The sequence below is a fragment of the Phocoena phocoena genome, chromosome 4 (assembly GCF_963924675.1).
Source record: "Phocoena phocoena chromosome 4, mPhoPho1.1, whole genome shotgun sequence".
In the NCBI taxonomy this organism is placed as follows: domain Eukaryota; kingdom Metazoa; phylum Chordata; class Mammalia; order Artiodactyla; family Phocoenidae; genus Phocoena; species Phocoena phocoena.
The window spans coordinates 133,563,954-133,587,598 of NC_089222.1; the positions used below are offsets into that span (position 1 = coordinate 133,563,954).

Sequence of the window (23,645 nt, forward strand, 5' to 3'; positions counted from 1 at the left end):
GCAGTGACCAGCTTACTAAGTTTATTTTTCATGCTCACCAACTTTTGATTTGTGTTTTATTTTGTTTCACATGTTGGCTGAGAGTTTAAATTATACATTTCAGTAGTGGTAAGAAATAAAAGGGCAGAGTCTCCAAGACCTAAATGTTAAATAAAAGGCAGGTAATTTATTCTTTTTTGGGGGGGGAGGGGAGCTGCACCGTGTAGCTTGTGGGATCTCAGTTTCCCGACCAGGGAATGAACCCGGGCCACAGCAGTGAAAGCCCAGAATCCTAACCACTAAGCCACCAGGGAACTCCCTGGGTTATTTGTTCTTAAAGGTTTTTCGAAAGTAGCAGTTATTAAAGTCTTGGAGATGATGAAATCTTTTCATTCATTCAGTGAATTTACTAAGACCAGAAAAAAACCACAAATGCATGAAATTCTGTAAACAGTCTAAGGTGGCCTAATACCCATGGATACCAGAGTAGGAAACTTCATTTCAAAGAGAATTCACAATCAGGGGCATGCGTGTGGGGTGGAGGAAAGAAGCTGATCAGAAAATTCTACCCAACTTAGATTCTTTGATTCTTGTGTAACCACCTTATTACAAATATGGGGGGGTGGAGAATCATAACAAAACTGAGATCCAAAGATATTAAGGTTTCCTGGCTCCTAGTTCACTGTTCCTTCTACTATGACTTCCATTAGGGCGCAGACCTCTTAAGCAACTTCCCCATTAAACAAATCATTTTCCATCATTATGATGACTACGCTACATTACTTGTGACAAATTTTAACCCTAAATCCTCTTTTACCATTACCCAGTCTGTGTACTAAAAGAAATAAAAATCAAGTTTATTATCAGCCTAAACTCAGTCTTGGAGAGGGCAGAAGACAGCATGCCATTTAAAAACAAATTGATTTTTATTATAAATGTAGTACATGCAACGAAGTGAAAATTTCCAACAGTACTGAAAGCTGTAGGTGAAAAGTAAAAGTCCTACATCACAAACCAATGTCCCACAGTCCTACATCCCACAAGTAACCAATATGCTCTTTCCTTAAAAAACCTAAGATTATGAAAGTGAACATTTGCACACACATACCTCTGAAAAATACAATGGGCTCACAGGACTAGAATATTCTAACACTAAGGATGAATTAACTACCCATTAGGAGAATCAAGTGTTAATTATATTTGGCAATACCACTTCAAATACAATTTATTAATTGTTATAGGATGGTCACTATAACAAGTATATGACATATTCACTTATAATTCAAGCAAGCAAGGGTAAGGCCTCCTAAAGATGTAAACAATCTAAACCACACTTCCATGGATCACAGAAGTAGAGTTGCGGGTAAAGAATACAACAGATGAACTCTTGCAGGAGAAAAATGAGGGGTCAGTGGAAAAAGCATTGCCTCAGGCTGTGTAACTGTCACTCAGGTAACAAAGCCATTTTTTGGCAATGTATCAAAGATAATTTCTTTGCTAGCCCACAGAGAATGCTACCAAAGTCCAGGGATTTTAAATGTATAAAAATTAATCCAGACAGGGAAAAAACCCACATTGTTAAAGAAATGCTCTCTCTTATAAAGCTGCGATGTCTGGGGTTTTGTTAATCATGGACTATGTACCAACTCCTTTTTATAGAGATTAGTTTAATCACTTTGCTATACCAAATTAAGATGTGCAAATCCAAACTTTTATTCAAGACAGACAAACAAACATAATTTCATTTTTGAGGCTGTCTCTTGAGCACATTCTTGGTAAAGACTAAAGTACACATATTTAAGAGAAAGATCTTCCTCAAAGAAAAATAGCCTCAGAGAACGTTTCACCAAAAGTAGCATTGTTTATATAAAAAGCCTAACTTGGGCAGGGGAAAGAAAACTAATGATAAAAAACTTAACTTACCAAGAAGTGAAACAGGCTGGGTTACAGGAGGGGTGGGCAGATTCGTGGGTGCAGCAGGTGGCACGGCAGAACCATACATTTTCACACTGTCACCAGACTCGGCGTTTCCTCTAGCCCCAGACACCACTGTTGGAATGGGATTTCCAATAGATAAGTCTTTTGTAGTGTCTTCATTTATACCAGCGATAGTAGCTAAGGAATATAATTACATCAACATGTGAAGCTGAATAAATAATTATCTCCCGGTCAACATTCTTTTGCCATACTATAGGTCCTATTACTGGTCCATTCTCCCTCCTACTCTCAATTCCAAGAGGACAAGTGAACACAAAGGAAAAACATGCTTACAGTTTGGGATGTTTATTGGTGGAGTGTGAGGAGGAGGAATGGATACTGGTGGAGTTATAGGAGGTGGGGGTCCAGGAGGAAGAAAACCTAGAATAAGAAAAATAATGTCAACTGAAGTTGTGACACTTTATTTCAGGCTCTAAAAAAACAATGTCTTCTCAAATAACTTCGTATACCTGGTGGTAAATGCATTGGGTTGAATCCTGGGCGCAGAAATGGTGGAGGAGGTGGAGGAGGAGGAACACCAGGACCAAAGCCTGGAGGGGGAATTCCCAAAGGAGGCGTGAAAGTGGGTGGCTGGAGAGCACCAACTACAGGAGGTCCCGGCTGATGTGGTGGGACCTAGAAAGAAAACGGAAAATGAAGGCACATATTTAGCCACCCTCCCACCCACAGTGTGTAGAGACAAAGAAAATACCTTGTTGAAAAAAGAAAAAAGGAATCTCTAAATTGTGCTTATTATGTAAGTACACTTATTAGATAACAGGTGGTAATCTGCACCTACCCCTAAACAATAGAAACCACTTATTTTTCCCTTTTTCTATTTGGCCGCACCGCGCGGCATGCAGGATCTTAGTTCCCCGACCAGGGAATCAAACCTGTGCCCCCTGCAGTGGAAGCATGGAGTCTTAACCACTGGACCACCAAGGAATTCCGAGAAATCACATATTTACTCTCTACTTTATGACAGCAAACTCACACTGTAATTCACCAGCACCTGTATTGGTGTTCTGCTAGAATATTAATATGATAAAAAATGTTTCATGGTTAGGTCAATAAGTTTGAGAAATACTTTTTTTTTTTTTTTTTTTTTTGCAGTACGCGGGCCTCACTGTTGTGGCCTCTCCCGCTGCGGAGCACAGGCTCCGGACGCGCAGGCTCAGCGGCCATGGCTCACGGGTCCAGCCGCTCTGCGGCACGTGGGATCTTCCCGGACCGGGGCACGAACCCGTGTCCCCTGCATCGGCAGGCGGACTCCCAACCACTGCGCCACCAAGGAAGTCCCAAGAAATACCACTTTTAAAAAAGCTTCCTGGGGCTTCCCTGGTGGCGCAGTGGTTGAGAATCCGCCTGCCGATGCAGGGGACACGGGTTCGTGCCCCGGTCCGGGAAGATCCCACGTGCCGCAGAGCGGCTGGGCCCGTGAGCCATGGCCGCTGAGACTGCGCGTCCGGAGCCTGTGCTCCTCAACGGGAGAGGGGCCACAACAGTGAGAGGCCCACGTACCGCAAAAAAAAAAAAAAGAAAAAGAAAAAGAAAAAGCTACCTGGTAATCTGCACAGTGACTAAGATCACAGGTCCTTAGGGTCAAGTGCCTGGCCCCCCTTTCAGGTCATTTTGTGACCTTGAGCAAGCTACTTACATTACACTCCCTAGACCTACCTCAGTTTACTCATCTGTAAAATGGAAAAGTGCCAACCTCACATAATTATGGGGATTAAAGAGTGAATAAATATTAAGTGCTAGTGCCTGGCACTTAATAAATACCCAACATATGTTAGCTATTGTTACAAAAAAGTATAATCAATCTTAAGAGATTAGTCAAGTTTCTTTGACTTTCTTTGAATCTTATTTAGAACCTGCACTGGAAGGCATATCCAAAAGGTCAGCTAAAGAGTGCCAATTTGGGGACTCCATTTATAAAATATCACAGCTAAGTATGTATCAAAGCATGTAATTTTCTCCTAACACTACGAAAAATGAAGAAGCTAGGCAACCCAGTTTTGTGACAGCTCAGATTTATCCGATTCAGTTTTAATGTGAGAAATTGAGGAAAGAAGGCATTGAAGGAAAAGAAAAATCTAGTGGATCATACATACAAGTATGGGTCAAGTATTTATAATTTTTACCAAAACATTACTTACTTAGCTCTTAATATGTAACAGGAAAATCACATCTCAAGTCAAAAAGGTTATGAGGTAAGACACTGAATAATCTCGACAGATGTAAGGCAATATGAAATTTATTCTGGTTTTTAAAAGCATTTATAAATAATAGGTCTGACATACCAACACACAAAAAATTAATATGCACTCATGTCTTTGACTATGAATCTAGACATACATCTATAGTAAGACTTAGAAAGGTATCTTTCTAAAAGTTTAAACAATGCTCCAAATAGTCTTACCTGTGGAGGTGGTACTGTTATAGGTGCAGGAACAGGAATAGGAGGGACAGGCACAGGTAAAGGCTTAGGTATGGGTGATACTGGTTCTGTGTGTGAGGTTTCTGCCCCTCCATTTTGAGCAACTTCATTTTCATGCTTTTTGGGAATTCCCTTCCAATCTATGAGAGTTAAAGAAATTTAACAAAAGCTTACATTTCAGCTTATAACTTTAAACCCAGAAATGATTTTTTAAATGTTGATATTAAAATCAGAAAGCAGGACTTCCCTGGTGGCGCAGTGGTTAGGAATCCACCTGCCAATGCAGGGGACGTGGGTTTGAGCCCTGGTCCGGGAAGATCCCATGTGCCACGGAGCAACTAAGCCTGTGCACCACGACTACTGAGCCTGCGCTCTAGAGCCTGTGAGCCACAACTACTGAAGCCTGAGTGCCTAGAGCCCGTGCTCTGCAACAAGAGAAGCCACCACAATGAGAAGCCCGTGCACCACAACAAAGAGGAGCCCCCACTTGCCACAACTAGAGAAAAGCCCGCGCTCAGCAATGAAGACCCACGCAGCCAAAAATAAATTAAAAAAAAAAAAAAAAACCCAAAACAGAGAGCATTTTGATTATTAAAGAAATGCCTATGCTAATCTCATAAACATTAATTACTTAAATTAACAATAGCAAACATGCAAAAATAATGCTTACTTACGTGCCAGGCACAGTTCTAAGCTATATATATATTTATTTAATTCTCATAACCATCTATAAGTACCATCTATAAGTAGGTCCTACTATTATTATTCCCATTTCTCAAGAGGCGTAAACAAAAGACAATTTGCCCAAAGTCACATACCTAGTAGTGGCAAAGATGGGATTCAACCCAGGCATATTTGGCTCTAAAGTCTCTGTTCTTAACCACAACAGTGTTAATTGTTTGGATTAAAGACCCTGGGAGGGAGGAGCAGGATTCTTTTTACCCTGGACCAGAGTCTCCCAGAATGCCTGGCACATAGTAGACCCTCAATACCTGTCTGCCTGAACAGAAACCTAGTCCGATCCTTAAGCGAAGGCATTACGCACCAAGGAGGGAGGAGGTGGTGTACGGGGAAAGTCCAGCATTGTTTCATTGCCTTTTGGCTTTTCAAATCATCACTCCTGACTGAAGTTCTTTAATGCTTTAAGTATTTACTGTACTTTGCCATGCCACCCTGTGCTCCTTTCATCCTGCTATCTATCAATCTTCAGGTCATGCCCCTACAAGCTGCCATTTTTCCCAATGCAATTCCACTATCAACCTGGCATTTTTAATATTCAGCCTACAAATAACTGTACCTCCTCGTCTTACACGTTTACTTTTGATGGCTTCTCTGGACATTTAAACATTTTCTAAGAAATTACTATGAAGCAGTGGATTTTACTAACAATGTTCAGTTTGAGACTCATTTGATCTGTTAGGTTTTTACAGTGAAAAATTCTCCCTAAGATCCACTTAATACTATAATTAATAATTAAGCCCATAATCAGTATTTATTTGTGTCTGCAACTCTCCCACTAAATGTAAGTTGCATAAGGGCAAGGACCACATTTGTCTTATTCACTGTTGTTTCCTCAGTTTATTATAATGGAGAGACTGGCACCCACATAGTGGGTATTTGAAAAATCTCAAAAATCAGATCCTAAGGCAAAGAATAAACATTTGTCATAGCACTACCAAGGAAACAGATTAATTTTTTTTTTTTAAATTAAATACTGCTTTACCTGGATTAAGTGTATCACTGTCCAACATTCCTCCTTCACAAAAACTCTCCAGTTCTTCAGGCTTGACTTTGTCCCACGGAATATAAGTAACACCAAGTTCTACATCCCAATACTGCTTATAATCTGCCTTTATTCCTTTGTTTAAGGCCCAGGCAATCTATTTCACCATTTGTTAAAATATAAAAAGAAAGGAAAGGAGAAGAATGTCACAAATTGAGAGTTAACTGTTCCTCATGATTCTAATTACTCAGAATTGGTCAGCAAGGGAGCAATCTGGCCTGGCTTTCTCTGGATCTCACTCAAAACTTTATTCGGTGCTAGGAAACTGGTTACCCTACCATCTCACTTTGTTTCTCCTAGGATGGAAATCTGACTGGCAATCACTTCCTTACTCACTCTTCCAACCACCCACCACCCCGCAAACCCAGGCAGCATAAAACTTAAGAGAAAAGGAAAAAGTTTATCAGGGACAGGCTGAAGTTCCCTATACAATTCAGCATAAAAAAGGGGGGAGCACTTTTAAAAGTCTTGGGTACCTCGGAATTACTCAACATCAGACAAAATCCTTTTGCGGTGCAATCCAAGGGTAGAACGTGGTATTATAACATTAAGGAAACACTGACTCTGGCCCCTCAGAGTAAGAATACCCATGTACCTATATCTTTTCCTCTATCTTCAGTGAGTATTTTTCATAGTTCTAAGATGAGATGGCAAACTTTAAAATTAAAATGTGAAAAATACAAAATTTTCTGAATGACAAAATATTTTACAAAATGACATTATATTTAAAGCGCCAAGTAAATACCTTGATGAACTTACCTACCTTTAAAAAAAAAGACAAAATTCTACCATGCACCTAACATTTAAAATTTTCCTTTAACTCTTAGGAGATAACCTCTTTAAAAAAAGATGCACAGATAATGCCCCAGTGTCCAAAATTACAGTTTTCTTTAAAAGTCATATAATATTATATATTAAGTTTTAAAAGAAATGAATTATAAACTATAAAACAGTACCTTTATGGATTTCTGGTTCACTTTATAGTTTCCTCGGCTCAGTTTCTGCAGGGCACGGTTAGCATCTTGCCTATGAACCATAACAATATAGGCACAACCTCTGGGAGGAATCATCTGCTCCAAAAGATTTTAATATTATAAAATATAGTAACAAAAAAATAGAAAAGCAACAAGATATAATACTACGTAATCAGTTCCAACAAGCCCAATTCAAACCCCCTGCACCCTCCAGAGCCAGAGTTCTATAACTGGAGATTAATTTGTTAAATTGGTGGTTCCAGTTTGGTCTCAACTTCCAGTTATCAACAAATCTACAGTTCCCCAAGCTTTGTTATATAAAGACTTTTTTAGAAAAACTTTTTAGAAAAAGGTTTTAGATTAAACTTGGTGACCCAAGAAATGTAGTTAAATGCTAAACATGAACTCAGAACACCTGAACGCTAGCCACATCTTCTACAAACCTGGGAAAATGTTAACTTAGGTTTCAAGTCCTTAATTTCATAGAGTAACATTAGTCACATCTATCTACTGTCATTAAGTGATTTAATAAATACTCACATTAATTGATTCAATTGGACCAAACTCTTCTAAGAGACTGGCAACATCCTGCTGAGTAGTCCTTTTGTCCAGCTGTCCCACCCAGAGTGTAGTACTACAAACTTAAAATAAAATTATAATCATAAAAATATACACATTCGATAATGAACAGCACTGTACTTTACATGAGAAAAATCATTAAAGATATGCATGAGTTACATTAAGATATCATAAGTTTAAGTAGAAAACCCCATATACATTTAAAACATTCTAGAAAATTGTGGTAGTACTTCCAGAAATGGAACCAGGATAGTGAAAGGTACACCTATGAGTTGGTAAAAAAAACTGATCTTTTTGAAGACACATCTGAAGATTTCATCTACGTAAACTAGGGCCAGAGAAGCAGTATTTTGCCCAAGATCGCCCTTGGCAAGTGAACACAAGAGCTAAGACTTGATCCCAACTATCCTGATCACCAACCAATTCAGTGCTTTTGTTCACTGCATGTAGCTGTTCCTTTCCAACTGTTGAGTGTACATGAGTTTTGTTTCATGTTGTGTCCTCGGTAATAAGCCTTGCAGAGTCAGAAGTTTTATACATGCCCTAGTTATACTATAAATTAAAATTTCATTAATAGCTACAGAGTTGTATCAAGAATATGTCTAGCACACCTTATTAAACATATTCTAAACACATCATGAAATTCAGGAGATAATGTAAGCTAGTACATTCTGTAAATCATAAATCTTTATAAAAGAGGGCACTAGTTATTCTAGGGGGAAAATACCCCACTTTTCCACCATGTGTAGGAGAACTAGTTAATGACTCTATTTCATACATTCGATTCAAGACACACTTCCTCATCGTTAGTTTGGTTCGCTCCTCATTGCTGCTTTACAGCTGGCTTAATGTACAAAGGCAAATCCAATGGTATATGCCAAAGCACAAATGAGTAAGACCTCATAAAGTGGTATTTTGCTAACAGTTATAAAACATTTTAAACTCATGACATGAAAAAAAAATGCAGGAAATTTGAATATAAACGTTCACGTACCACTAGCAGTTTCTGGTTTGATTTGAGGAAGGCCTTTTTGTCGGCGCTCTCTTTCTTTTTCCCGATCCCTTCTTTCTTGGGATCGAGATCTAGGAGAATGTCGGCGTCTATCTCTGGACCGAGATCGAGAACGTCGATGACGAGACCTTCGAGTTCTAGAACCAGATCGAGATCGTCTCCTTTTTGGTGACCTAATATTTTCAGAACGAGGGAGAATGGATTAACACATGGAGGTAAAAAAGAAAATGTAAGCATGTGTTAATCTGAAAAAGAAAAAATACAACTAGGTAATTTAATGTTTGGGTATGTAAGAATTTGACAGCAGGGAATTCATTTTAAAGATTTTTAATATGCTCAAAGTTAGAAAGCACAAATATATTATAAATGAGATAAATAAGGATGCTAACTTATAAAAGTACCTCCCATCTTTGATACTTCTGGTACTATACTAAATGACATCTTTATAGTGAAGAAGCTAATGTCATCACTGAGATATACTGACTACTATTCTCTATCTTCTCAGTAAAGTCTTTTCTGTGGGAATTAAAACATGTAATCCGATTACAGTATTACTTATTCTCTTTCCACTTTTTTGGGTTGATAAATTGGTAAAAGAACTCTGAATACATAAATCTTATGATTCCATGTATATCTGTAAATAGGCATTAAAGCAACTCAAAGGGAAAGTATGTGGGTTCAGATGACTTAGTTTTTTAAAATTAATACTTCTCCTACCCCCAATCCACACATGCATACAAACATACCAAGTGTTATTTTATTAGTCCTGGGCATCTGAAAACAATCCAACTAGATTTTAAATTCTATGGCTCCTAAGACATACAGATTTGGATTAACATTTTCTATAAACTACCTGGATGCTGATCTAGATCTTGACTTTCTGTTATCGGACATGTGCCGCTTAACCTCTTGAATACAAGGTTGTTCTACTTCCATTTCCTTTAAAAAGAAAAACAAAACACAAAACCCATCATTAAAAGAGAAAGTGGCAATTATAAATAGAAAAAAACAGGACAAAAATCTAAAAAATGCTAAATTACAAATCTCTTGCCCTGAAACTTCTCTTTTGGTTACTTGAGACCAAATTACCAGTTTAATAATGACTGGCCATGAGTGGGAAAAGTTTTTTTTATATGGTTTACAAGATTAGAAGAAATACTGATCTACTTCTGGAAATTATTTCGTAAAAGTTACATACTGTGTTTACCAACCATCACCTAAAGCAGTGAATTAGGCACTGTTTAAACATTCTATACTCTATCTCAATCCTCACAAACCGTATGGAAATTTGTAGTATTATGTCCAATTTCCAAATGAAAAACTTCGCTCACAGAGAGGGCAAATCTGTGCCCGAAATAATAGTCTTTCTTCATATTCAAAATGGAAGATAACAAGCCAACAGGCAGCAATCTATTTATAAATCAAGGGAACCATACAGATAATCAACAACCTGAGAATGAAGTTTTACCTGATGTGCCTTTTGTGTAAGTGGTTCACTCTGTGCCTGAAAGGAAGTTTGGAAAGGCTGCTGCACGGGTGGAGTTGGAGGAATCACGGACTGAGCCATGGGAGGAAATGGAGGTGTAGGAAGAAGGCCAAATCCTGGCATCTGTCCATTAGGAGGAAGTGGAACCTTTTGTTTTTTAAAAAAATTGTACAAGCAGACTTTAAGTAATTAAAAAAAAAAACCTTGATCAAGGAACCATGACTGACAATTCCAATTGGTACAATCTTTATCCAAAGAATTGTTATATATCCAAGAATACAGGGTAAAAATCCTACAACTCATTTTAAAATTATGAATACATGATCTGGTTTTATAATTTAAAAACATAACTTCATTTATATGAGGAAGCAAAGTGACAGACTGAACTTAAACTCAGAGGTACTCTCTATCGCAAACTGTCTCTCTTCAACTTTAAAGGCAATTAAGCTTTGGGGGGAGGAAAAGTGGCTAGAAGAATTGACGTCTAAGTATATTTTAAACATTTTACCCCAAGGGGAGTTTCAACCAACATGCCTAGGGTTGAATACATAATACTTAGGGTTTGATATTTAGGGTTTCAAATATCGTAATAACGAGAGTAATTATGCCACAATGTAACAATTTTCTATGTGACATTCCAACGCTAATAGAATTAAAAGTATAATTGTAATGTCATTATAGTATCACAAAATATTCTTTCTAAATTATTAATAAACTTTCAGCAATTGTTAAACATCTGGAAAAAAGTTCATAAGTTTTCTTTGTATTTTAAACAGGCTTATAAAATATTTTTCAAACTTCATTCCTCAGCAAGTCATTAAAATCACAATATCAATTTCATATGACCAAATACAGGCACATCTCAGATTCGATTCCAGGCCACTGTAATAAAGCGAATATCGCAATAAAGCAAGTCACATGAATTTTTTGGTTTTCCAGAGCATATAAAAGTTATGTTTACACTATACTGTAGTTTATTAAATGTGCAATAGAATTATGTCTAAAAAACCCAACATATATACTTTAATTAAAAAATACTTTACTGGGCTTCCCTGGTGGCGCAGTGGTTGAGAGTCCGCCTGCCAATGCAGGGGAGATGGGTTCGTGCCCCGGTGCGGGAGGATCCCACATGCTGCGGAGCGGATGGGCCCGTGAGCCATGGCCACTGAGCCTGCATGTCCGGAGCCTGTGATCCGCAACGGGAGAGGCCACAACGGTGAGAGGCCCGTGTACCGTAAAAAAAAAAGAAGGAAAAAAGGCTTCTCACAAGGGAAATAGCTGTATAACTAAACAGGCCAGTTCCCTGAAATAGAACCACAGTCTCTCTCTAAATTATTTAAACAAAAATGCCTATTAAATTATCAGCATGTAATGTTTAGCATCCTTGTTTTAATTAAAGCAAAAAGCAACTCAAATCAGTTATGTACTCAACAGCTTTTACTGCAGCTATAGTATTTAGCCATGCACACAGCTACGTAACAGTGGTCTGGGAAGTGCAACCCATATGCTCTAATGAATAGATCTTCAGTTATTAAAACTCAGCTATAAGAAAAATGCCTCTACCTGATGGTGCACTGGATCCTGCTGTATTGCCATCATTCGAGGTTGAAACTGATCCATGTTTTGGTGCTGGGTATATGCTGGTTGCTGCATGCCATCTCCAGGAAATCCACTAAAAAAGATGAGTAGTCTTCTTTTCACCCATTCGAAAACACATGTATCTTAGCCACATTTATACTACAGAAACTTAAAGAATGCTGTTCAGGAGTTATTAATAATCAACACTTTACTGAATCATATATTTGCCTTATTAACTTAAACACAGCATTTTCCCCAGAAGTCATTTTTTATTGTAAATCTGATTGGATCTCCTCTCCATTCAGAAGAAAACTCCAAATACCACAATTTAAAAAAAGAAAAGACTATATGAAAAATGATTTCATTATTGTTACTTGCATTGTGCCTTATAATGACTACCAAATCTCTATCTGCTGAGGAATCAAAAGAAAGCAACTCACAAGGGTGCCTGTGGAGGAGAAGCAGCAGTCGCAGCAACAGAAGGTACAGCAGCAGCAGGTGCAGGGGGCGCAACAGCAGCAGCAGGTGCTGTGGTGGCGGCGGCGGTGGCGGCAGTGGTGGCGGCGGCGGCAGCAGCGGCAGCATCTTCTTTCTTCGATTCTTCCACAGCTTCCGGCTCATCATCGTAATCAAATCTATCAAGTAGCTTCTGGAATAGGTGTGTATGTCAATTTCCCATTTTAAAATTCAGACTGTGATTCACTGAACAAAAAACTTTATAAAAACAGATATTTACCACCATCTGTAATCCCACAATGCTGTCATGTACAATTTCACCTTCCCACATGCCTCTTAGGACCCTAGTTCAGACAATTTTTACACAAATGCCATTTTGAAAAGACACTTTAAAAAATTCTGTTTTCTTCCCCAACTCTAAGTACAGTGTTTTCTTTTTGACTATTTTCTATATGATTTTATAACTAATTTAGTGATAGAAAGATTTTACCCATTCATTTTCCTAGACTAAAAACTTTTGGAACTTTGCACATATGAAAATGGGTACACATTTTCAGTCGGCTTTGTAAAATGTACAAAAAGAAAGACCATCTTATCCAATCATTATAAATGCCTACAGAAAAATGTCCATATGCTGCTTGATCGAGAATATGAAGAAGAAAAAAGAGAATGGCACAGACAGGGCTGCAAAGTCTACCTGTGCACTTGCTTCTTTCTTAAAACTTCACAATCCACCTTAGATTACCAGAAACTTTCATTAAAAAAACACAAAAAATCAAAAAAACCAATCAGTGCACTTCACAGGATCACGTGTCTAGAAGAAGAGCCGTTTAAAATATGGTTACATTTACTCAGAAAAGAAGGAATGAAAGTAATACAACCACTACTGTGTTTTGATAGATTATATACAATATTTCATCATCAAAAGAAACATGCAATGTAGATATAGCTTCTTCTTCTTACAGACAAGGAGACTAAGGCTCGGGTAATTAAGAAACGTGACCAAGACTGTACAGTTAATACATGTACAATTAGGATGTGGACAATGGTCTTTTCTACCTCAAAGCCCTCAGTCTCTGGCATCCAACAAGGCCATCATTTCTCTCAGGCTGTGCCCTTCCTGCTCATGGATTTCCAACCTCAAATTCCTAAATTTGTATTGTTCTGTTATAGTTTTGCCTGGAAATTCTGGTTCTACTTTACTGGACAACAGATTTTTTAATTAGGAAAGGAAGTCCCCTTCTTAGACAACACTTCTGTTTCTTTCTTCATAATTCTAGGCCACGTGACTCAAAGTTCTTATTATAACCGAGCGATCTAACATGGCTCAGGCACCTTGCTGCTTTACGCACGTTAGCTTACTTAACCCTCATGGCAATAAAAAAATATAGGTACCACCAAGCTCTTTTACAGTGGTACACAGTGAATACTGTAACTCAACATCAAGACAGAGTCAATGACAGGAGCCAAAATTAAAACCTGGGTCTAAACTGTCTACAAAAAAACCACAAAACCTATGATTTTTGCAGTTTATCGCATATAGACATGTTCCTTAAAGTTTTACGATTTATACCTATCGCTTGGGAGAAGATTTGAAGCAATTAAAAATATTAAACTGAGATCTCTACTATCTAAAGACATTTCTGTTGCTTTTTAGGAAACTGAAGATCTATGAAGCAGCAAAAATAGAAAAACTGTTCCCAGTCAGCTGTTTGACCAGCTTAAAATAGACCTTTACAGTCAAAGGAAAAGCACAGAATTCCTTTTTCTAAACTTAATATAACTAACAAACATTGGCCAACCCACTTAAGATAAAACACTAGAGGAATTAGTTGTAATTCAAATTAACAACAAAACAAGCATGTCAGTAGCACTGCTATTACTCAACATTTCTTTTTTGGAAGTCCTAGCCACCAGAACAGTAAGAAAAGAAAAAGAAACAGGCCTAGATGTTGAATGGGAAAAGTCAAATTTAGTAGCCTAGAAAATCTAAGTGAACAACTAGAAAACTAAGCTTCTAATACCATGATAATTTACAACATAAAATAAAAATCAATAGTTTTCCTGTATGGCATTATTAACTAATCAAAAGTGTTATGAAACACTAAACACGAAAAATGAGTAAACATCTAAGAATAAATGACACAAGAAATGTATGACATATTAAAAATCTAATAAATTGAGATTCTGTGTAAGAAATTATCAGTACTTGTTCAATTAACCTATAAATTCATAAAAATTTATGCTAAAGTTCATCTGGTAAAGTATGCTGTGATGATCAATTATATGTGTCAACTTGGCCAGGTTATGGTGCCCAGTTGTTTGGTCAAAGATTAATATAGGGCTTCCCTGGTGGCGCAGTGGTTGAGAGTCCGCCTGCTGGTGCAGGGGACACGGGTTCGTGCCCCGGACCGGGAAGATCCCACGTGCCGCGGAGCGGCTGGGCCCGTGAGCCATGGCCACTGAGCCTGCGTGTCCGGAGCCTGTGCTCTGCAATGGGAGAATTAATATAGATGTTGCTGTGAAGGTATTTTAAAAATGTGATTAACAGGGAATTATTCCCTGGTGGTCCAATGGTTGGGACCCTGCCCTTTCACTGCCATGGGCCCAGGTTCAATCCGTGGTCGGGGATCCCCACAAACCACATGTGCATGGCCAAAAACAAACAAACAAACAAAACAAAACAAAGAAAACATTGGGAATTCCCTGGCGGTCCAGTGGCTAGGACTCTGTGTTCTCAGAGCCTGGGTTCAATCCCTAGTTGGGTTCTAAGGTCCCATAAGCTGCATGGTGCAGCAAGGGAAAAAAAAGTGATTAACATTTAAATTAGTAGACTATGAATAAAGAAATACACTCTATAATGTGGGTGTGCCTCAACCAATCAAAGGCCTTAAGGGCAAGGACTTAGGTTTAGGTTTCCCAAAAAAGGCATTCTCAAGACAGCAACATGAAAACCTTGCCTTGAAGAATTCAGACTCAAGACTGCAGCATTAACTCTTACCTGAATTCCCAGCCTGCCACTCTGACCTACAAATTTCAAATTTGCCAGCCTCAACAACTGTGTGAGCCAATTCCTTAAAGAAAATCCCTCCCTTTCTCCCCTTTGTGTGTCTGTGTGTATAGCTGGTTCTGCTTCTCTGGAGAACCCTAACACATATGCCCAGGAATAGCCAAAGAATGCCTGAAAAAGAGTAAGGGCAGAGAACACATCTAGAAATGAAATACAAGTTGCAAGTGTTTAAACTGTTATGTTGCAGAAATAAAGATATTAGTGGGACAGAACAGTGTCCAAAGACAGACACAGAAACAAATGGGAATTAAATGTATGACAAAAATTGTGAGAACTGGCTATTTCCAAAACATAAAGATTTAACTATCTTGAACCATATTCTAAAATAGGTTCTCGATAGATTTGAGACAAACATGAAAAACAAAAATATAAAACTACTAGAAGAAAGAGAATTTTTAATACAAGTTCAGAGAGTTTTCCTAATCACAACACAACACAGAAGACTAAAAAACAAACCCACAATACATAACAATTTATGTTCCCATATGGATGGGAACATACACAACTCTGTTCAAAGCAGAGTGGAACTGATTTCCCTTTCTACTTTAGAACTTTCTGTATTATTTGCAATTTTTTCCCTAAAAGCATGTATTCCTTTTGTACTAGAATAACAAGCAGTAATTATCATATGGATTCTTAATTTGGACTACCAGCAATAGTTATTGTATCTTAGAATGTCAGAAAGAATCAAAAATTTTAGAGATGATTAAAAGATACTTCATTCTAGGATTTTCAAACTTTTGTGGTTTTTGCACTGCAACCTGTAAAATGAGATGAAACTGTATATAGTCATAAACCCAGTAAATAGACATGACATAAACAGACAAGAGTGGAGTTGTCTGGGCTAACATTTCAACAGGAAGCTCTAAGCTAGGCATATTCAGCACATCTATATCCTTAGTGGCAGCTCCTTAAACATAACGAAGGCCCAACAGAGAAGTTGGAAGATACTCAACCAACCCAAACCCTCAAATTATAGATATGGTAACTAATGTTTTTAACAGCAGAAAACAGAAAGCAACTTAAATGTCTATCAATAGGGGAATGGCTAAATTGTGGTGTCTCTATGTAATGGAATATTCCTAATAAGCACTCAGTAGATGTGTAGATTTACATCTATTAACCTTAACAACAACAAAGAGACAAGAGGATTAATATCAAAACAAGCAAGTTAAAAACAGTGTATGTATATATATGTGTATATATATATATACTAAAAACACACATTTTTATATATGCACACACATATATAATGACCAAAAAAGAAAAGCATATATCCAGGAAATTAATTCTGAAAAGATACACAGCAAAATGTTACAGTAGTTACCTTCACATATGGGGGTTAATGGTGAATGTTCCCCTGTTTACTTTCCTTTACACTGTTTACTTTTCCTTTATATTGAAAATTGTGCAATGAGTATATATTAGATTTTTAACCAGGAATAATAATCAATGTTTTGATGTCGAGGGGGAAAATCCCTCAAATTACAAAACAACAAAATGAACAAGCCAGAGAAGCTAGAGAAGGGGTAACTTCCACATTCCAAGTTGAGTGATGTAAACAATGGGGTGGGTTATGTGAGAGAAGCATACCTTGTCAAATGCAGTTTTTTGTTCAGGTTGGGGGAAAGCAGCTTTTTGTTCAGGTGGTTGTGTAGGAGCTGTCTTTAACTGAGCTGTGATAGCCTGAACCTGAGCCATCACAGCATTGTCAATGGCGGGAGACTGTGGTTTTGGAGGCTGTTGAAAAGTCTGAAGGATCTGCTGAAGCTTAAAGAATGGGAAGACTGATAAACCACATAATAAAGTATAATCACAGTATCAAAAGTTAATTTACTAAAAAAAACCCTTAATGGTGACTCAAAATAGCACAGGCACAGAGTAAACTGGAAAAAGGAACCAACCTTTTAATAATGGTTACGTTTATTGTGAATGAATGTATCAGGGATATAAGATGTGTCACTTAAGGTTAAAAATGTATGCTGATACCCCAACAGTAGAAAATGATGGTCAGAGAAAAGAGAAAATACACTGAATTGTGAACAAGGTAAATATGTTTCCTAAAAAAGTGTAAAAAAAAAGTATCTCCACCAATCCAAATAATTCTGAAATCTGGAAATGCAAGAATTGTGAGCAACAATACCACCAACTCAGCGGTTCTGCAGTTCTCTCCAAAGGGGTACTGCTATTTCTCAGTGTGCTGTTCCCTTGTTTCCCACATTTCCCCTATTATCCCTATGTAGTATCCCTTCCCTTCCCAGTAAAGGCCTTTCTAGTTGAAAAGTAGAAATATTTCCTCCCCACAATGTGCTCATTAACTAGGAATGAAAAATAAGAACTGACAACAGTACCTAACTGCAAACAATTTAATCTTTGGATAGGCAGTTTACCTGTTGACCTTGAGTTGTCTGAAACAGTTGGGCCACAGCAGCAAAAGCATCAGAGCTGGGCAACTGTGGTACAGTTGGTATGGAGTTTGTAGTGGCTTGTGAGGGTTCAGAAGAAACTTTAACTGGAGGTGGAGGTGAACCTAAAAAAGAGAAGATCATTAAGCACTCGGTAAACTTTAACTCATAAATATTCCTTTTAATCTCCATTAAGCTTCTTTACTAAAATAATACTGCATTCAGTTTAACACAGAGTAAAAAATACAGATTATGGTAATACAGCCTATACGGTAACAAGCACTGAATACTTTTATTAGAAATAAGAATTATGGGAAGATAACTATACCTTCTAAGATGTAAACTCAAGTTTCCTTCTTATAGAAAACTTCCATCACTATGAACAGACTCCAAACACTTCATGCACAAAAAAATTATATCATCTTCTAAGCTCACAGATACATCTGCCATACCTTCATTATTAGTAACATTTTCTGTTACTGGGGCGGCATTACTGGTTCCTGCTGCCATGTCCAAAAGAGGTTGAATGATTTCAATTTTGAATACTCCATTTTTCTGCCAAAGGTTCAGCACACGAACTATTTTACTCTGTTATGTGTGAGAAAACATAAATATACAATAAATGTTTGCATAAATAATTTATTATACCTCTTACAAAAAGAGGAGAAAAAAAAAAAACCACCCCAGGCTAATATTTCCATGCTATATCTGTTTCATAAACAGAAAAAAATCTATCATCAGAATTACAACCTGGTTAAACTACACTAACTGACCTTTCTTCAGTAGTGCAATCTAGAGTAAGAAACAGAAGGGGGGAAAGAAAGAGAAAAGAAATATAACCTAGAGAATCAAAAGAAATGCATTATAATACTTAAAAATGCATCCGAAGTTTCCATTATATTTTACTTATGAGTACAAAGAAACAACCATTTATCTTACAGAAGTGAAGAATTTTCCGGGATGACTATAACAGTTAAAATATTTAAGACGATTATTGGCCTGTAATTGTTAGGTAAATTGTTTTGTGGACTAGTAAATACGAAGGAGATCCAGAGAAAACGTGTTATTCATGGTTGTAACTCTTATTTCCTACTCATAGAATGATCTTTTCTCTTGTATATTTTCCCCACAAGAGCATTCCTTCAAGAATATACAGAATCCATAACACTCAAATTTATATGCCGTTTATTGTAGTCTCCAGTCTTCATTATTCTGAGTCTACCAGTGCATTTCTCCCACTTATTGGAGTCTAGTTTTCTGTCTATAATGTTTTTCTATCTTTTTATAGTACATAGTAAAACCAGCTACAAATGTGAGGAATTAAATACTGTAGTCTGATTGCTAATGAATACCATTTACGTTCTAGCAGCTCCATATGCTGGGGAAAGCCATCAATTATTGGTCCCTTCCTTTTGGAATAAGCAACAATCTGAGATAAGCACTGCTCTCCTCTACTTGCAGAATTTCTTTACCATTCAACCACAAGAAATCTTTCCAACAATGTCTTCTTAAAGCAAGACTGTGCTCCTTTTATATTTCAACAGTACAACATTCCTGAAGGACTTCCCAAGAAAACAGATATGACTACTATAGAAAAAGCTGGGTTTTGTTTCAAGTTCATGATTATCTTTCTAGTAATACAGTAGGCTTTAAATATCTAATGTACATTTAAATAGATTTAAGTAGATGCAAAACCAAAACAAGAATACAAGCTTAATTTAAAAATTATAAACTCTACCTTATCTTCAGATGGACAAAGATACAAATATTGGAATGTGGCAGTTATGTTTTTAGAGAATCTTGGCCCAAAAACATCTTTATCAGTTCCAAACTGATGACGAGACTGTCTCACAATTGAGTCGATTACATATAATCCCGGAACCTTGTACTCTGGTTTACACTACAAAGATTAAAGATGTAAGTTCAATACAGGAAAAGCAAATCACAATTTGACACCCATTAATCTCACTTTCATGAAACTATATATCCAAGAATTACTACTATTTAGAAACTACTTGAATGTTTAGTTCTCACTGGCTAGCTTGTCAAATTTCCCACAGGTCTGTACAGAATTGCCATTCTCTTGATACTTCAGACCCCCAATATTCACTTTTCTCTGATCCCTCGTCTCCCCACGCACAACTTCCCAGAATCAACATGACTTTACCAATCCCTAAGCCACCTCCATACAAATCCACTTATTATGGATAAATCTCTGCTGTAATTCATCCTGCTCAAAAAAATAATTTTTACCTTTTAAAATTATCAAGGAGATCACTTTAACAACATATCGATTTCAATTCTATTAAAGTACAGTACCAGAGAAACAAAAACTGAAAGGAGAGGTCATTTTTGGCCTTTCAAATTGACAAGGTAAAATGAATAGACAGACACCTGCACACATTTCTGGTGGTACAACCTTTATGAAAGATTTAGCAATAAAAGTAAAGCCTTATTTGATCCATCAAGTCTATTTCTAGAAATTTATCCTAAGGAAAACAATTAAGATGCCTCTGAATTTTTTCCACAAGGCTAGCCACTGAAGTGAAATGGCCAGTAATAGGGAACTGGCTTAGTAAATCGTGAAAAACAATCATATGTTAGAATACTTTGCAGATGTTTATAATAAATTCTGTAGGAAAAGCACGTTATCCATCAGCCTATGTCTTCATTTTCCTTTCATAAATGTACATGTACATACTAAAACATGAGTAAACATTCATCATAACTGGGGTGGTGGCATATAGGTAATTTTAATTGTTTTTCTGTTTTATTTACTGGTACTTTGATTTGCTACTATAAAAACCTCTATTGACTATACTTTTTGGTCTGTTGGAGCTCTAACTCCTATCTCGCAGCCAGTATTAAATGGCCATGGACCAGAGACACTCCCACACACATTTATTAGGGTGTACTACATGGCATAGCTCCAGGTTGGGGGAGAAGACAAGGATATCTAAGTAAGCCTCCGTTCTCAGTCCTTTACTGAGAAAGACGTGTGCTAATCACACCATATAATCGAAGAAGTGAAAAACTGTTTAATTATGATGGGAGCAGGGAAAAGTTAGAAAAACTTTAAGAAGTGATTTCATTTGAAGTACTCCAAGATGAGTTAAATGTCAACAGAGTAGACAGGGCAAAGGGGAGAGAAAGCACATCAGGCTCAAGGAAGAGTCCTGTTCAGTAGAGAAGAAACTGTTGTTGAATCCCACCTCATAGTAAGTGCTCAAACAGTACTGCTATAAATTTTTGTTTTGTTAGGGAAAAAAAAAAACCTCTAGTGATTGAAAAGAACTTCTAGTGACAACTTTTCTGTAGAGTGGCTTTAGAAGCAATTATCCAAATTACTATTTACAAATTAAATTACAAATACTGATCACAACTAAAATGAGGTAATAAATAAATGGATAGTTACCTTTTTGATGAACTTTTCCACTATTTGAACTACATGCTTATAAAGCTGAAAAGAATGAAAAGAAAATCATTATCCAGTTTACATACTTCTACATTCCCTGTAATTAGAAAATACTTAAAAATCTTGAAATTTGCACAATTTGAATTAATTCCCAAGATGGTACTGAAAAAAAAAGGGAAATAATCCATAGTCAACCCATAGTCAACAATTGAAAAAATCTTAACACATCATAATGAAAGTACAAACTAAAACAGAAAACTACAAAAATTCCCCCAAACACAAGGTCCTTTTCTTAGATTTTTAATCAGTAAATCTTCGTAAAGTAGTTTATCAAGGAACTTTATGAGAGGGATAAGAACAATGGAACTGGAACTAAATAATGCAGTTTTTAAAGAGACTCACTTATTCAAGGTGTGACTGGGTAAGACATTTAATTTCATGAAGTCCAAGTTTTTTAAATAAAAATGAAGCTAATACTCCACTGATTTACAATAAGAATTAAATGAAAACAAAACAAAACAAACAAAAAACCCTCTGCCATTCTACTCTTTACTTCAACGAGTTCAACTTTTTTTAGCACCACACACAAAAAAGGCAATTATGTGAGGTGATGGATGTAACAATTGGCTTAACTGAGGTAATCATTTCACAATGTACATGTGTATCAAATCGTGTTCTATTACATTATATTACTGAATTTGTCAATTATACCTCAGTAAAGCTAAAAAATATAAAGGGAAAATATTAACAACAAAACAGGTTTTGAAATAATATGTTACAATGTAGATGCACCATACTGTATTATTATGTACTTTCAGCAAAACCTGGTGAGTGTTCTTCGATTCAGGCCTGAACTAATTCACAAGATGAATTTTCACATTTAACAATAACATTTTCAAAATTTCAAAAACATTTTCCAAATTAAATACATTTCTTTTACGCTTACCTTAATAGCTTTAATAGCAGCTTTCGTGATGAGAATCATCTTGGCTCGAGAGATGGGAGGCTTCATATCCATAAGTGAAAAGAGCTTAAAAAACAGAAAAAGAGGAAAAAAATGTTTTAATTACAAGTAAAATTAGAGGTTAATCCTTCAGTTCTACAAATATATTTGTAATATATTAACTAAAAGAATACTAAATTTTGGGGGCTTCCCTGGTGGTGCAGTGGTTGAGAGTCCGTCTGCCGATGCAGGGGACACGGGTTCGTGCCCCAGTCCGGGAAGATCCCACATGCCACGGAGCGGCTGGGCCCCTGAGCCATGGCCGCTGAGCCTGCGCATCCGGAGCCTGTGCTCCACAACGGGAGAGGCCACAACAGTGAGAGGCCCGTGTACCGCAAAAAAAAAAAAAAGAATAAATTTTTGGAACTAAGTTTAATAATTTGTCTAGTAAAGAAAAACAAGAGCTTTCCTACATACTGGCATCACCACTTCGAAAATACAATGGGAAAAAATCATATTAAAAGTAGCAAAAGAGGGGGAAAAAGGTAAAACATTTACAAAATCTGTAACAGAAAAAATTACAAAACTTTGTTGGAGAACTCAAAAATGATTTGAATGGAAACAAACACACCGTGTTCCTGTACTGAAAATGGCAATACTGTGACTCAATATTTAATATTTCATTACAAACCTCATTGAGATTTTGGAGAACTTCAAATAATTCTAACGTTCATTTGGAGAAACACATGTATTACATCAGGCAAGAAATTTAACATGCCATTATAAAGCCTGAATTCACAATTTCTTGATTTAGTCAGGAATAAAAATGACACCATATTGAACAAATCTCACTACAGTAAATGCAACAATCAGGTGCTCACAGGAGACTTAACCACACATGCATACTCCTTCCCCCTAAAGTTTAAATCCAACCAAGATATAATGATAGCCCATAGAGGGTTACAAAGATAAAAGACATTAAGCTTATATCTAGTTTCTTAAGTTCTTGTTTTGTTTTAATCATAGACACACACATACTCTTCTAAAAATACATCTTGAAATAAGTTTCAGGGCTTCCTGAGCATTATCAACCTTATATGAACCATGTTTCCATTTCTTTCTAATTAATGTTGGTATTTCAAATATGGAACTCCTAAGACATAGACCATCTTTACTAGACCACTACTAAGAGGCTACCCTAAAGAACAAAAGTCTCCTTTCCCAGAATAAATAGCCCTACCTAGCAACATACCTTAAATTCCCTGGCAACAGAATTTTCACAGCTTTTCAAAACTACAGACACAATGGACTACAGACAACGGTAACAGTAATTTTTAGAAAAAGTATGCAATGAAAGATATAATCAATATAAGAACCAGATACATACCCTGCCTAAGCAGAGAAAAGTAGAATTTTTCCATAAATAATACTAAGATACAGAAAATGGGAAAAACATAAAGATATTAACACAGAAATTCATTTTTTAAAAAGGGATTAAGTAAATAAGGTCATTCTTTATCATTTTATTTACCAACATAATTAAAATTC

At 36.7% G+C, this 23,645-nt stretch overlaps 1 protein-coding gene across 1 annotated transcript in view; it reads right to left on the reverse strand.

Annotated features, from left to right (window-relative positions):
- The window catches only part of SCAF4 (SR-related CTD associated factor 4), a 56,217-nt gene that overhangs the window by 13,104 nt on the left and 19,468 nt on the right, over window positions 1–23,645 (reverse strand). The window contains exons 2-19 of the mRNA XM_065875907.1: window positions 22,101–22,184; window positions 21,155–21,199; window positions 19,478–19,639; window positions 18,192–18,327; window positions 17,725–17,864; window positions 16,928–17,104; window positions 12,249–12,457; window positions 11,794–11,902; window positions 10,195–10,377; window positions 9,598–9,683; window positions 8,727–8,917; window positions 7,694–7,794; window positions 7,136–7,249; window positions 6,120–6,276; window positions 4,379–4,536; window positions 2,427–2,592; window positions 2,251–2,337; window positions 1,903–2,094 (exon numbers count right to left, since the gene is read on the reverse strand). Coding sequence (XP_065731979.1) covers window positions 1,903–2,094; window positions 2,251–2,337; window positions 2,427–2,592; window positions 4,379–4,536; window positions 6,120–6,276; window positions 7,136–7,249; window positions 7,694–7,794; window positions 8,727–8,917; window positions 9,598–9,683; window positions 10,195–10,377; window positions 11,794–11,902; window positions 12,249–12,457; window positions 16,928–17,104; window positions 17,725–17,864; window positions 18,192–18,327; window positions 19,478–19,639; window positions 21,155–21,199; window positions 22,101–22,184 — 2,497 coding nt within the window. The remainder of the gene's footprint in view (window positions 1–1,902; window positions 2,095–2,250; window positions 2,338–2,426; window positions 2,593–4,378; window positions 4,537–6,119; window positions 6,277–7,135; window positions 7,250–7,693; window positions 7,795–8,726; window positions 8,918–9,597; window positions 9,684–10,194; window positions 10,378–11,793; window positions 11,903–12,248; window positions 12,458–16,927; window positions 17,105–17,724; window positions 17,865–18,191; window positions 18,328–19,477; window positions 19,640–21,154; window positions 21,200–22,100; window positions 22,185–23,645) is intronic.